The 15,546-nt window shown below is 53.8% G+C and overlaps 1 protein-coding gene and 1 long non-coding RNA gene across 2 annotated transcripts; one reads left to right on the top strand and one right to left on the bottom strand.

Annotated features, from left to right (window-relative positions):
• Window positions 1–1,027: 1,027 nt before the first annotated feature.
• On the bottom strand, window positions 1,028–1,744 carry LOC139083798 (uncharacterized). Its single transcript, XR_011540744.1, has 2 exons — window positions 1,399–1,744; window positions 1,028–1,307 (listed from the first exon to the last, which is right to left on the bottom strand). It is a non-coding gene; the product is annotated as an uncharacterized lncRNA (long non-coding RNA).
• ARRDC5 (arrestin domain containing 5) lies at window positions 1,701–11,100 on the top strand. Its single transcript, XM_070622679.1, has 3 exons — window positions 1,701–2,081; window positions 3,604–3,809; window positions 10,534–11,100. Exons 1-3 carry the CDS (start codon window positions 1,829–1,831, stop codon window positions 11,059–11,061), a joined length of 987 nt encoding a protein of 328 aa, XP_070478780.1. The 5' UTR covers window positions 1,701–1,828; the 3' UTR covers window positions 11,062–11,100.
• The last annotated feature ends 4,446 nt before the right edge of the window (window positions 11,101–15,546 follow it).

The raw sequence follows: 15,546 nt of genomic DNA, 5'->3' as shown, positions 1-15,546 counted from the left end.
GCAGTGAGCAGCATGGCAGAGCTGTGAGCAGAAAAATAATGAGCTCCAATTTATGTTTTTACAAGTTTCCTCTGGCACAGAGTCCCTTCTGTCTTGGCACTGGCAGGTCTCCTTTTGTTCCCCAGATGGCAGAAGAATGGTCCCCCAAAGATGTCCAGATCCTACTCCCTGGAACCTATGAATGTGGTCCCTTCTGTGGCAAAAGGGACTTTGCAGACGACATTAAAGGTTTTGAGATGGCGAGATGACCCTGGATTATCGGGGCTGGCCCAGTGTCACACCAGGGATCCTAATAAGCGAAAGAGAGGGGCAGAGGCAGAGAGGGAGATGTGACCACAGGGCAGAGGTTGGCGTGGTGACAGCCAGCTTCTGGACTCCATCTGTGCCGCCGAATGCGTTTCTGGATGCTCAGCCCTCAGCCACACAGCGACCACGTCATGGGGGTGGGCAGGTGTCAACCAGGCCTACAGGAGTTTAAAGGGGAAAAGGAGATCTTTCCAGTTGACACCACCAGGCGCAGGAAGCCGGCCTGTTCCTGGTCAGGGCATTTCGTCTGTGTGTGCCTGCTGTTGCAAAAACTCAACATGCCCACAGAGGGAATACATTGTTCGCTGCAGGGCATCATCACCCAGGCTCCCGGGATGTCTGAAGAAACGTAGAGGGAGGGTCTGGCTTTCCTTGCAGAAAAGATCTTGGGGGCCTCATTTCTCTAGTCGTTTCGAGAAAGTCAGAGAGGTTGCTTTGGTTAATTGAACGTGAATAAGAGACCATGGCAGACATCTCCGAAAGAAGCTAACAAACCAGTTAGGGAGACGAGATACTGATGTGCACAAAAGATATCACATAAAATGAAGCAAGAACCAATAGAGACAATGAATGAGGTCTGCCAGAATCGGGAGAATGGACACTTCCTAGCCCCTCTTCTTCTTCAGTGTCCCTCCCCGTTGGGCCGTGGCCGGGAATAACGCCTAGAGAGCGAAGGGTCTTGGTTTCCCTTTTGCAACACGACGCGTGCTCTCGAAGGTCATTAAGTCACTCAACAAACTTTTATTAACCTGCCTCATCCAAACCATGCCCTGGGTCTGGCAGACACCGGCGGAAGCAGACCTTCCTGAGACTAAGTCCCACCCTGGAGGGACTTCCCGTCCAATGAGGAGACGCAGGGTCAGGAGAAAGGTCAGTCGTGCAGGAAGATGGCGCTTGACGGCGGGGTCCGCGTTTAGGTGGCTCGCGCACAGTGCTCCCAGCATCTTGAGAACACACTCGATTTCACGTCCAGAATCTCCGTGAGCTTTTTCTAACTCGGACTGGTGTAAATATAGAGCCATTAAAATGACAATGATTGTCCGTCTGCGTGTGACCCCAAACCGGTATGTGGGCCCCGTGGGGTGCGCGTACCGTCTTGGGGGGCCGTCGATGGAGCAGAAAACGCCTCTGGTCTCCCTCCCCCTGCCTCTCGATCTGTAAATGGAGCCCGTGATGCCAGCCTCGCCAGAGCGGTTGGAAAAATTCTTCCCTTCCGGGCCCCCAACCCCCAGGCGTGAGGACAGGTGTCCCCGACGTGGCCGGGAGCCTGAGGACCTCCTAATTGTTATTTCCTAGGAAAAAGCGGTCAGGCTCCCATTTCACGAACCAGTGAGGAATTTGGGGATCCTGAGCTACCATCCGGCCCCCCCAGACATCACCCTTGCCTCCCCTCCTGGCCGCGGGGGACCCCTTCCCGGAACCCTGGCTGGCTGATGTCACAGACAGGTGATCTCGCTGTGACCAAGGAGATCTCAGTGGCCTGGGGGAGAGGGGAGAATGTTTCCCCCCGCCCCGACCCCCCATGTCTGTGGTGAAGTCGATCGAGTTACTGCTGCCCAAAGATGCCATCTACCTGGCGGGCTCCAGCGTCAAAGGGCAGGTGGTTCTAACCCTGAACAGCACCCTGGTGAACCCCGTCGTGAAGGTGGAGCTCGTGGGACGGGGTTACGTGGAGTGGAAGGAAGAAACCGGGGCCTCCCGCGATTACAGCAGAGATGTTATTTGCAACAACAAGGCCGACTACGTGCATAAGACAAAGACGTTCCCCGTGAAGGGTAAGGGCGAGGCTGGCAGCCAACCCTAGCCATGATAGGAAGCTGGGTCTGGAAGGGAAACACATCTGTTAGTCGAACAACAAACCTAGAAGGGAAGCCGTGCAGAACAATGACCATCAGATACACATAACGTGAAAATAACAAGACTAAGGAACTGAGCGGAAGCCAGATATTCAGAATGAAGGTTCAAAGCTGTCCGCTTGGAAAAATTCTATGCTCGGGCCAATGTCCACCTTTGGGAGGCCCATAAGACATCTTTCTTTTAATTTTATGGATGAAATCTCCCTCTGGCAGTGAGACCCGAGGGGACAAAATAAGGACTCGTGTGAGCACAGGGAAAGAGACGGGAGACAGAAGCCCAGGCCAGAAGGCGAATTAATCCCACTTTCACCAGCGTCAGATCCCAAGTCTGGACAGACATCACGGGACCTGAGCGGTCAGGAAGGACCCGTCCTTTGCAAAATGTGTCCAGGGGGCTGGTCCTGGGGTTCCACTGCCACGCAGAACACTTGGCCAGGGCTGGCCCGAACCGACTTTAATTTTAGATTTTTAAATTTTAGATAGGGCCGTCGTGGAGGGTTCTCCCAAGACGCGACCGCCGAGCTCAGAGCTCAGATCTGAGTGAAGGGAGGCGGAGCAGCCCTGGGCGAGGAGAGCGACGTGCCGGGCTTAGTACTCAGCAATTATGTCGCCCGTCTGGGTCCCTGTTAACCCGTCGGGATAACAGGACCAGGAAAAAAATCCCACTTCATGAGATTATGTTGAGGATGCTATGATTGAATGGCATGTGGAGGACTTAGAAGAGGGCTGGGTATACAGTAAGTGCTTAATAAGTGTTGGTTCGTTCAACCGAAACACTCCCCCGCCACGGACCACCCCCAGCATCCGGGGGAGGGGGACTGTTTCCCATTTCCAGGCATTTCCCCTCAAAAGCATCAGCCCAAGCCTTCGATGGGTTCCTTCGTTTCTTTCAGAAACATTTATCAAGTCCCTTCTGTGTACAACACTGTGTCACGGGCTGGGGATGCATCACTGAGTAAAACACAGTCCCTGCTGTCCTCAGGCTGACCGTCAGGAGGGGAAAACACCATAAGGAGAGGGTTTTGCAGAAATGCAAGAAAAAAAATAATAAAACTTGGAGGTCCCAGAAGTGGGGGAGGCGGGATCCCTCCACGGTCCTCGGTCGCCACTCAGGCCATCAGCAAATATTAAGCACCTACTGTATGTGGGCCAGCGAGTTCTGCCTGCCCTGCTCGCTGCTGTCAACGCTGCCTAAAATAGCGTCTGACACACAGTCGGCGCTCAGGAAGTGTTTGTTGACTGAACGTGCGATGGACCTTCAGGGGCCGTGCGGGTCGCTCGGAATGCAGAGTCCAGCCTAGCTGCCAGGGACAGACAGGCCGAGTCTAGTAAAACCTCCCAGCCAACAGAGTAAATAAAGAGGAAGAAAAGAAAAAAAAAATGAACCCCCCCAAAAAAACTTCCAGAACCTTCTGATGGCGTTGGTGTGTTTCGCTTTCAGATAATTGGTTAAGTGCAGGCAGCCACATCTTTGACTTCCATTTCAACTTACCTCCCAGGCTTCCTTCTACCTTCAGCAGCAGAACGGGCCACGTCTCCTACTTCATACAGGCCTCCTGCATGGGCCGGGAGCACGTCCTGGCCAAGAGGAGGATGTACCTGTTGGTTCAAGGGACCTCGGATGGCCACCAAGAGAGCCCGGCGCAGGTAGCCACGGGGGCGGAGCGTGGCCGGGCTGGGCCCCGCAGGCAGGGGGGCAGGGGGCGGGCAGGGGACCCAGAAGGCGACATGCTGGGGGCTCCCCAGGCCCCCATACAGGGGCATCAGAAGGCAGGGCAGGGGCTGTCATGCACTGGGCGACGTCTGGGGACATCGGTGGCTGTCGCACTGTGGGGGGAGCTCCTGCATGAGTGGGTGGGTGGGGACCAGAGATGCTGCTCAGGCCCCCACAGCGCCCAGGATGGCCCCCTGCAAAGAACAATCTGGCCCTGAATGCCCTTGACCCCGCAGTCAGTCAAGCCCGAGCAGAGGTCCACTGTGACCCCCGGAGCGAGAGAGAGGCCAGGATGCTGTGACTCTCGGGGGGCCTTTGAGCCCCCAGACAATGGAGTTGGTGCCCCCCTGCACCTCCCCACCCCACAAAGCCAGGAGAGGGGGCGGCCTCGGTCCCGCGGGAAGGAAGGGCCCTGCGGAGGTTTTCTGGCTGGCTTCTGGAGGCCAGGTGCAAAGGCGGAAGTTGGGGCGGGTGGAGCAACGTTGGCCAAAGTCGCTTCACCTCCCCCGGGGGACTCATTTGTTATCAGAAATGTGGTGGCAGAGGGGGCTGGCCTTTTCATTTCCGAGGCGCAGGTTATAATCTCAGTGCCCACCACCCACCTGCTGTGTGACCCTCCGCGAGTGGCATTCCCTCTCTGGGCCCCCATTTCCTGGTCTGTAAAATGGGCATGGAGACAGTGCTGGCCTCCTGGGTCATGGAAGGAGCAGTGAGAGGAGGTAATGCCGGGCCTCGGCTTCGCCCAGTGCCTGGGCGTCACCCGTAAACCTTGTCGCTGCTGCCACCGTCGGTGTTCTTATCTGCATCACAAGGATCGTTGCTGGCCTGGCCAGCCGCAGGGGACAGTCCAGGAGGGTCCCAGGATGGGGAGAGGCTGGGAGGGGTGGGTCAGCCCTGAGAGGAGCAGACCAACTCAAGGCTGGCCCGACCCACTACGTGCTGTGTGACCCCGAGCTGGCTCCGTCCCCTCTCTGGGTGCCTGACTCCCTCTGGCTGCTTTGGGGGGGATAGACCATGGGGGGCAGGGGGAGGGCAGGAGCTGGGGGAGGAGGGCAGAGGCCACTGCTCTGGTCCAAGTAAAGGCAGACTCTTGACCCCTAAGTCTTGACCTCAGAGTAGCCAGAGGGAGACAGGTGATGACCTTCCTCTGCCCACAGGGTAAAGGCCGGAGTCCTTCCCACTGCCCCCCAGGCCCCGCACGACCTGCCCCGTCCCTTCCCTGCCCTCCCTCCTCCCTCTGCTCCAGCCACACGGGCCTCCTCGCTGTTCCTCCCACAGGCCTGCCCCAGGGCCTTTGCACGGGCCGTGCCTCTGCCTGGAACACTACATACAGCCTTCCTATCCTTGCTCCTCACCCTTCCCACCTTTACTCAAAAGCCACATCTTCGGCCGCACCTATCCAGATTCAAATGAGCATGCGCTTTGCCCAGCCGTTTCCCTTCTAGAAACTTCTCCTCCTGATATCCCTTCACGTGTGTGAGGTGACCTCTGGCAGCACCGTTTGTGGTGGCAAAACACCGGAATCCGCCTAAATGTTCGTCGCTAAGGGGATTCAAGTAGGAGGATGGCATCAAAGGAATGTTCTGTAAATACATGACAGACAGACAGACGGACAGACAGACGGAGGGGCTCGCCCTGTCGGGATCTCCTAGGTACCGGGTGGCGCGAATGCAGCCAAGTTCAGAGCAGCAGGTCTAGTTTGGCACGTTGGTGATAAAAACAAGAAACGCACTTCCTCGCAGGTGCGACAGACGTCCCCGGAGGGAGACCAGAGAAACGGGCAACGGACGCCGTCCCCAGGGCGGGGGGCGGCCGGCCAAACGCTTCCCCTTGCAGTTTTCTTTTTTTAACAGCCTGATTGAGATATAATTCATGTACCTTGTAATTCATCCACTGAAAGTGGCAGTTCAGTGGGTTTGGGTACATTCCCGTAGTGGCACAACCATCCTCTCTATCTAGTTCTAGAACATTCCGTGAACCTGAAAAGAAGCCCCGTCCCCATCAGCAGTCACCCCCACCTGCACCCCCAGCCCCTGGCCCCCACGAGCCCGCTCTCTGTCTGTAGATCTGACTGTTCTGGATGTTTCCCGTCCATGGGTGTCACACGCCATGTGTCCTTCTGTGCCTGCTTTTCTCCCTGAGTGTCGTGTGTGCAGGTCCGTCCACGTGCGGCTGTGTCAGGGCCTCGCTCCTCTTCACGGCTGCGTAATATTCCGGCGTGTAGGGTGGACACGTGTGTGTGGATCCATCATCCACTGATGGGCATTTGGGTTGTTTCCGTTTCCTGGTGACGAAAGCTTTGTGGGGACGTGTTTTCCATTTCTCTCGACTAGACGCCCAGGAATGGAATTGCCGGGTTGGATGGTAACCGTTTCCCCTCTTGAGGACCCGCCAGGCCATTTTCCGTGGTGGCCGCCCGCTTTCCCATCCCCTCCAGCCGTGCGTGTGGGTCCCGATTTCTCCACATCCCCCTCCCCCCCACTCTTTGTACCTTTGGGGTTTTGAACGACGTGGCCCATCCCGCCTTCCAGCAGTGGGGACCGTTCGGGAGACGAGCTTGTCCCCAAAACCTTGCCTGACCATCGATGCTCAGGGAGCCCCCCACCCGGACCCCCTGAGCACCCCATTCTGGGTCCCGCCACAGCCTCTTCTCCATCCCTGTTGGAAACGCCCTGGTTCCTTGTCTGCATCCCGTGGATGCATCCATCTCCCCGACCAGGGCAGACGCTTGGTGGGTCCCCACTGCTGCGGCTTCTCCTTGCACTTGGCACCAAGTGCGTGCAAATCGACTGAATGACGGAACCCCTCCAAAATTGCAAATAAGCCAGAGGACTGTGCGGGTCCAGAAAACTCCCAGATCCAGGACATAAATCCAAGGTTGAGTTTGCACCCCGACATTCTCAGGAATTGGGGGCCCTTGGCCACCCCGCCCGGCCTGGCATTGGGGTGGGGGGTCTCCCCCGGGCCACCACTGGTTCCTCTTGGCATCTCCTCCAGGACCAGGACAGAACGACAGGCCCAGCCGTGAGTTAGGGCACGGAGATCCTTAATGGCTGCGGGGTCCTAACGCATGCGACGAATTTTCGAATAAGACTGGAGGGATTTCCAATGAAAGGGCCTGACCCGAGAGGGGAAGCAGGGAGGCCTGGGGAGGCAGGCCCCAGGGGCAAAGGGCGGAGGTGAGGAGGTCACCAAGGGTCTGGGGTCGGCCCCAGGTCTCTGAGGGGCCAGACAGCCCACCTGGAGCAGCGTTTTTCAAACCTGGGGTCACGACCCCTTTGCGGGTTGCAAAATCAATTTAGTGGGTTACAACACATTTTTTCTTTTCTTTTCTTTTTTTACCAAATGAGAGAACAGGCAAGACCAAAATAGAAAATAGAAAGAAATCAGTTTCATAGGTTGCATTTTTTAAAAAATAAAATAAGAAATCAGAACAGAGATTCAAATAAGTAGAATGGGAAATAGCAGGCAAAATCAGTTTGGCGGGTTGCGGTCAACTTTTTAAAATGAGAGAATAGAATATGTCAGAAAATATCCATTTAGTGGGTTGCCATGAACTTTATTTTTATAAAATCAATGTTTAGGACAAAATAGAGTAGTATTAAATACATAGAATAGAATAGAATTTACCAGAAAAAAATTAATTTGGTAGGTTACAAAATTTCAGTTTGGGGCTGGCCTACGGCATAGTGGTTAAGTCTGGCGCGCTCTGCTTCAGTGGCCTGGGGTTCACGGGTTCTGATGCTGGGCACAGACCTACACCATGCGTCAAGCCAGGCTGTGGTGGCGACCCACATACAAAGTAGAGGAAGATTGGCATAGATAGCTTAGGGACAATCTTCCTCACCAAAAAAAAAAAAAAATTAAATAATAAAATTTTAGTTTTCTATAAAACTAAATAATAGGATAGAATAAACTAGAAATAACAGAAAACTAAATTCAGAGGGTCACAGTCAACATTTTTTAAGTGAATAGACTAAACAGAATCAGAAATATCAGCAGTTGTATATCTACATCTAGACGCAGATAGACGTATAGATTTGTGTGCTTTGCCACAATAATAAAATCTGTGTTTTAAATGTGAGTTGTGGATAAAAAAAAAAAAGGGAATCATAGGGGCCAGCCTGGTGGTGCAGCGGTTAAGTGTGCACGTTCTGCTTTGGCAGCCCTGGGTTCGCCGGTTTGGATCCCGGGTGCGGACATGACACCGCTTGTCAAGCCATGCTGTGGCAGGCGTCCCACATATAAAGTAGAGGAAGATGGGCACGGATGTGAGCTCAGGGCCAGTCTTCCTCAGCAAAAAGAGGAGGATTGGTGGCAGATGTTAGCAGATGTTAGCTCAGGGCCAATCTTCCTCAAAGAAAAAAAAAAAGGAACCACATATGACAAATACCTTATGGGTCCTGCAAAGCCTAAAATATTTATTATCAGGCCCATCGCAGAAAAAGTTGGCCAACTCAGGCCCCAGAGCAACTCTCGGGTGTCAGCCCAAGAAAAACGTCTTCAGGATGCCCCTTCTGAAAACATTAAACACGTGGCAACAACGTAAACGTCCATCACGGGGGAGATGAGTGAACAGGTTATTTTCCAACACACTCAGTTGCCCTCGTGAAAACAAATGAATGACAGTGACAGGCACCCGCACGAATGCGTTGCAAACAGAACGTTGAGCAAAAATAGCAAGTTGCTGGAGAATATCTGCAGCCTGATTTATTCAAAGGATTAAAACATGGAATACAATGCTATATATTTCTACCGTGAATAGAGGGATCCCTAGATATTATAAAAATTCACGTGAGGATTACAAATGCCCAATTCAGGTGACGGCCGGCTGTGCCAAGAAGGAGAGGGAGCCCAGACTGAAAGCACACAGAACCCACGAGATTTCAGTCGGAATTGGCAATGTTTTCTTTCTTTCTTTTTTTAATTTTTTTTGGTGAGGAAGACTGGCCCTGAGCTAACATCCGTGCCAATCTCCCTCTATTTTGTATGTGGGTCACCACCACAGCATGGCTTGATGAGTACATAGGTCCAAGCCCAGGATTTGAACCCTCGAATCCAGGGCCACCAAAGCAGAGCGTGCGAACTTAACCATGGCACCACAGGACCGGCCCCAGTATTTTATTTCTTAGACTGGTTAGAAGATACGTTTGGACTTGTTTCTATTATTCTTTACACAATTTTTTCTAGAACAGTATATCTCGTGTAGGTCCCTCCGTGTAGGTAGTATGAGAATAAATGTATCAGCTACGAGAAAGAGATGACCATAAAATTCGGGATATTTGTCGTTGTCGAGGCGGGGCTGGGCACGCGTGAGGGACTTTGGGGGCGAAACTGGTGAATTTCTACTTCCTGCCTTGGGTGGAAGTCACGGGAGGCGCCCTTTTGATAACGCACCAAGTTATACATTAGCTTGCGGGGTTTTCATGCCTGAGTTGCATTCCTAAGCACGTTAAAGAGCCTTTAAAAAGTGCACAGGAACCCCAAATTCAGCGCAACGGTCACCGCTGAGGAGGGAGGAGAGCAAACGGCATCTGGGGGACACAGGAGGTTCCGCTCCATCTCAGCTATTTTATTTATTTGTATTTTCAATGGTGGAAAAACACACCTAACAAAATTGACCCTTGTAACCATTTTTTAGCGTCTGGTTCAGGAGCGTTAGGTCCATTCAAACGGTTGTACAACCTGGACGTGTTTTTTCTCAGAGGAGCCGAGATCTGAGGCAAATCGGGGCAAATCCTGAATGGCGAGAAATAAAGCACATAGTAGGACCGGGCAGTGCTGTGCTGGGAAACCTAACAACCGGCTCTGGCGCCATTTGCCAATTTCCATGGCGGAAATACCCCCATTTTGGCCAATTTCAGGTTACCCACTTGATGTGGACGGGGGTGTGGGAGGGGAGTTTGGAAATATTTGTTACACTATACTCTCTCTCTTCCTGTTTTTTGGTATGAAGGGAACAACACACACACACACACACACACACACACACACTCTTGTAAAAAGTATCAAGTTCCTCTAGAAGAAGATACCAGAACGCAGAAAAAGTAGGGAATGAATCCTTCTAAACTCCCAAAAAGCAAAATGTTACCCAAGCCACACATTAAACATAATGTACATGTGGCTTTATTGGCAATCCGGCCGCTGACCGGCTGCTGGAATAGCTGTGTTGTAAGGCACTTCTTCAAACACGTGACATAATTTCAACTCCACAGTTTTCTTTCCCCGATTCAGACCCCATCATATCTTCTCCTCAAGTCTGAACTCCTTGGGCAAGCCCTAGGTCGGGGACTTAAGACTGTAAGACATTCCCTGTCTTCCAGAAAACCAGGACTCAGAGAAGTCAAGCGGCTTGTTCAAGGTCACACAGCAATTGAGTCACCGAGGTGGAGATGAAGCGAGGGTCTTGTGGATTTCTTAGGCCTGTTTGGCAGATAAGGAAGTGATACTCAGCGTGGCAAATGGCTTTGCTTAGAGGAAGCTGGGGGATGGCACACTCCAGGCTTTTGGGTGCAAAATCCCCACGGCTCCAGACGGCATCTCAGTGTCTCTTATCAGGACAGTCCCCTAAGGCTCAAGGCTGCTCTAATGGTGGAATGTCAGGCAGGCAAGTGGCCTCGATTGCTCATGGTTGTCCATCCCCCCTCATTCTTCTAGAACCCTCTGTTGGTGGAGGCGGAGAGAAAGGTCTCCTACAATTGCTGCAGCCAGGGCACCATCTCCCTCCAAATCCAGATGGAGAAGAACAGCTTCGTGCCGGGGGAGAAGGTCGCCTTTACCACCGAGATCAACAACCAGACCAGCAAGTGCATCAAGACGGTCGTCGTCGCCCTGTACGGCCACGTCCAGTACGAGGGCTTCACGCCCAAGGCGGAGCGGCGCCTGCGTGTGGACAGCAGCGAGCTGTTGCGACAGGAGGCCAACACCCCCATCGCGCCCTTCGCCACCACCAAGATTGTGGGCGCCTTCAACCTCCCGCTCCTGCTGTCCGTGAGCGGGGGCGCGCGGGACGGCGGGATCATGACCACCCACTACGAGCTGGTGGGCACCGTCCACCTGCCCTGGTCGCTGAGCAGCGTGAAGGTCACTGTGCCCATCATCATCACCAGCGCCCCCCGGGACTCGAGCAGCTGCCAGCTCCCGGAGGCGGGCGTGGTACCCGAGAGCCCGGAGCGCCAGAATTAAAAGCCCAAACTTCTAAATATTAAAAGCTTTATCAGATGCTACCGGCTGCCCTTTCTTGGTCGGGCACAGATGGCCTTCGGACGAGTCTGGGTGCCCCCTCCGAGTCCCGGCCACGTGGGCATCCATGTCTCTGATCCCAAGAAAATTCACTGAATGGCCAGGGGTGCTGCTCAGCCCCCGAGGCACCCAGGACGGTCCACAGACAGTGACTCGGTCCCCACGTCAGCTGTGCCGAGGGGGACAGACCCGGGGCCGGGGCAATTCACGAGGGCAGGTAGTTGCTGAGCCCCTGGGCTGCGTCTGTAGCCTCTGACCCAGGTCCGTCCTGCCCTCACAGCCCTGCACGGTCTGCCCCACCTCCCTCAGGTAACGGGGCCACACCTCCGCCCACGTCCAGCCCATCAGCAAGCCACGGGGACTCCTTCTCCCCAATCCACCCCAAATCCTCCCATTTCTCTCCCCTCCTCTGCCTCCACCTGGTCCCATCCATCATCATGGGACACCGGAGCAGCGCGGTCACCTGAACCCGGGTATCCCGGCTCCTGGCCCTGGTCCCCCACAATCTGTCCTCCCCGAAAATAAAAATCCAGAATTCCCAGTTAAATTGGAATTTCAGAAGAACGAGAATTTTTTTTTAGCATAAGTATAGCCCACGCCATCTTTGGGCTATACTTATACTTAAAAAAATCATTCCTCGTTTACGTGACGTTCCAGTTTAACTGGGGGTCCTGTGTTTTATCTGGCAACCCAATTCCCAAGCAACAAGAAGACCCCCGTCACAAATGAGGCCACCTCGTTCCTCGACTTAAGATCTCCGTGGGGTCCCCACAGCCCGTGTTGGGGCCCACAGGGCCCCGCGTGATCAGGAATGAAGGCGTGGTCCACAGAGCATCTTCCTGGGCTAATAACTCTGACAGTTTCTCCAGGCCTCAGCAGGGTGCAAAAAACCCAACCTGCCTCACCCAGGCCGCAGGCCCTCTGTTAGTGTGCAGATGGTGGACCAGAAGGTTCCAGAAGATTCCAGAAGACAAGGCAGAGTAGTGCCAACTGAGACACCGTTTTACATCAAACTTTTTTTTGCAGGAAGGTGGGGCGGATAGGATGCACAGATTTAATGATTTCTTTTCTAATTATGATTATTTATTTCATAGGACAGACCCCTCACTTTTGGCCATGTTTTGGGGGGGGGGTCTCCAAAAGAGCTTGTGGGGTGGGAGTCCAGGCTCCCTGGATGGGGCTGCTGTGGGTCAGCGTGGGGGTGTGCCCCTGCTGGCTTGGGGATGTGACCTTCCTGGGGTGGCGTCCTCTGGCTGCCCCGCTTCCCGGAAACTCGCAAAAAGGCTTTTAATTGGCAGGGAGGGGGGACATGGGGGTGGTCTTGCTTGCCCCAATGTCCTCAGCCCCAGCCTGGGCATCCTTGAGGCTCCAGAGGCCATCCCCCATCCCCAGAACTCAGTCCAAGAGAGCTGTGTTCTTCAAAGCTGCAGAGCTGATGCCACCTCCTCCAGGAAGCCTTCCAGGCTTGCCTCTCACTCTCTACTGAGCTCCCCAGTCCTTTCCTCCATCTAGTCCTGACCACACACCCCGCAAAGGCCTGTGTCCAACTCTGCTTTATGCCTGGGGGGCAACTAAGGTGAGGGGAACCACAGCAGAGTCCTCCACGGGGCCCCAGCACTGCCTCAGCTCCTGAGTGTTTGTTGAATGAATAAATAACAACAGTGTTCAGGAATGCGCTCATCTTGCGGGGTGGGAAGCCCGGTTTCAAGAACCCAGAAGTGGGTTGTAAGCCAGCTGGCGACGGCCCCTCCCAGGTGGGATGTCGGAGGCCGGAGAGGGGGCACCTTCGGAGCAGGGACTGAGATTCATTCTTGGGTTATTCTGCCTCACTATATTATCCCTACTTCCTTCAGCTTTGGGACAAGAGATTCCGCCTCTCTGAGCCTCAGTTTCCCCCTCTGTAACATGGACATAACGATAGCATTCACCCCTAGGGTTTGGAGGAAACTAAAAGAGTAAGAACACACGCCACATTCAGAGCCCCGGAACCCAGCAAGAGCCGGCCAGACGCTGCTGACGCCTTGTGGCCCCTGGGTCCCTCCCACCGGCTTCTCCCGCCACCCCAGCAGCTCGCCAACGAGGCCCCAGCGACCTCCGTGTCACCGTGCCGATGGTCGCCTCACCGCCCTTGTCTTTACTGCATCTTCTTAGACTTTTTATTCGGAAAAATTCCAGTTCGACAGGAAAGAGTTGCAAGAGTGACGGGACAGACGGGGACTCTTGCCCCGCGGTCTCCGAGCGTGGACACGGGTCGTCTCTGCCCTTTCCCTCCTTCTCTCTCCCCCAAAGGATTCTGAAGCTGGAGCATCATCTCACTTCATCCTTTTGCCTCACGCTCCACCCCACATCCGGAGAATTCGCAGCTTCTCCTAGGCGACCACGGTACCGTGATCGCTCTCGGGTTCCACAGAGGCGACACCGTCACCCATATAGATGCCACTTATTCAAATGGCCCCACGGTCTTCTGTATCTTTTTTATTGTCATAAAATAGACATCACATGAAATTCACCATCGTAACCATTTTGAGTGCCCAGCTCAGTGGCATGAAGCACATTCACACGGTTGCGCCACCATCCCCTCCATCCGTTTCCAGAACTTTCCATCTCCCCAAACTGAAGCTCGGTCCCCATGAAACACTGACTCCCACCCCTCCCCCAGCCCCTGGCCCCCCATCCACTTTCTGTCTCTGTGGATGTGGCTCCTCTGGGGACCTCCTGTGAGTGGACCACACAGTGTGTGTCCCTCTGTGTCTGGCTCACGTCACTGAGCATCACGTCCTCCAGGTCCATCCACATTGGAGCAGATGTCAGGATCTCCTTCCTTTTCACGGCTGCGTAATATTCCAGTGTCTGGGCAGACCCCATTGAGTTTACCCATTCATCCATGGATAGGCATTTAAGTTGTTCCCATCTTTTGGCTATTGTGAAAAATGCCACCATGAACACGGGTGTACAAATAAATATTTCTTGGAGCCCCTCTCTCAGTTCTTTTGTGTATATACCCAGAAGTTGAATGCTGGACCATATGGCAATTCTAAGTTTAATTTTTTAAGAAATTGCTCTAGTGATTTCTACAGTAGCTGCATTATATGACATTCTCACCCAATATATCTTTTTTGGGGGGGTGAGAAATATCATCCCTGAGTTCACATCTGGGCCCATCTTCCTGTTTTATATGTGGGATGCCAGCACAGCACAGCTTGATGAACGGTGTGTAGGTCCGTGCCTGGGATCCGAACCCGTGAACCCCAGGCCACCGAGGTGGAGCGTGTGAACTTAACCACCATGCCACCAGGCCAGCCCCCCAATATATCTTTTATAGTTGTGATTTTGAAGGGGGAAGTAAGGCGGTAGGAGACGGACACACGCTCCTGTGGGGATCACATGTTGCATTTTCTTATTAGACCTATTTCCTCTCTTTTTTAACCTAGTGCATCCCCCGGCATTTTTTGTGTGTCTCACGTCTCATGGTTCAGAGCCCTGGGCGGGCTGTCTTGTAGGATCTCCCACAGCCCGACGGGCCCTCAGGACTAGATTGGGACTATGCATTTCTGGCAGTGAGCGTTCAGACACGATACTGTGCCCTCCCCAGTGCATGGCACCAGGAGGCACACGATGCTGGTTTGTCACGTTAGCGGTGACGACGTGAACCTTGATCGCTTGGTTCTGGGCGTGTCGACCGGATCTTTCTGTTACAGATGTCTGTTCCCCTTCGTAAGTGACAAGCAATCTGCGGGAAGCATGCTCTGAGCCTGTGTGACGCCCTTTTCCCTTACAGCTCTCCACCCAATACTTTTGCATCCATGGAACGCCCCTTGCATGGATCACTTCCCACCCTGGTGGGTGCAAAATGATGACTTCTCTATCTCGGGGATTCCTTCCATATCTGCTACCTGCGTTGTTCTGCAGAGAGGAGCTCTCCCACTGCACCCCCACCCCTGCTATCTTTCTACTCTCTCTCCGGCATTCCTTATAGGGGACCGTTCCTCTTTCCCCAGACATCCTGTCCCCTTGACTCGCCTGATGCCACACCCTCCTCATTCTTCTCCCGCTCCTAGCATTTTGGATTTTTGGCGTCTGCTTCCTTCAGAGCCTCAGCATGGATGCCTCCTCTTCCAGGAAGCCTTCCAACCCTGCCAGGAAGATACTCCCCCCCTCCCCCACCAGGTCCTGAAATACGGATGACCTTCAAGGTTCATTGCCACACATGCCCACATCCCGCTGCTTGCTTAACATTTTGAATGCTGGCAATGCTAGGCCAAGGGCACCGGGCTTGACCCTATGGCTTATGGGGAAACGTCCGGAGCGCTTTTCTCTGGAGACAGGATAGAGAGCAAGGATCTGAGAAAACAGGTTTGAAAATCACTCCGCTGACCCTGGGGATGGAATCGAACTGAGAGAGAACACCGAAGCAGAAATATGTTCCGG

This window comes from Equus przewalskii, chromosome 6 (genome assembly GCF_037783145.1).
Source record: "Equus przewalskii isolate Varuska chromosome 6, EquPr2, whole genome shotgun sequence".
Classification (NCBI taxonomy): domain Eukaryota; kingdom Metazoa; phylum Chordata; class Mammalia; order Perissodactyla; family Equidae; genus Equus; species Equus przewalskii.
Note: the sequence above shows the minus strand (reverse complement) of the source record. Positions and strands in the feature narration are given on the sequence as shown.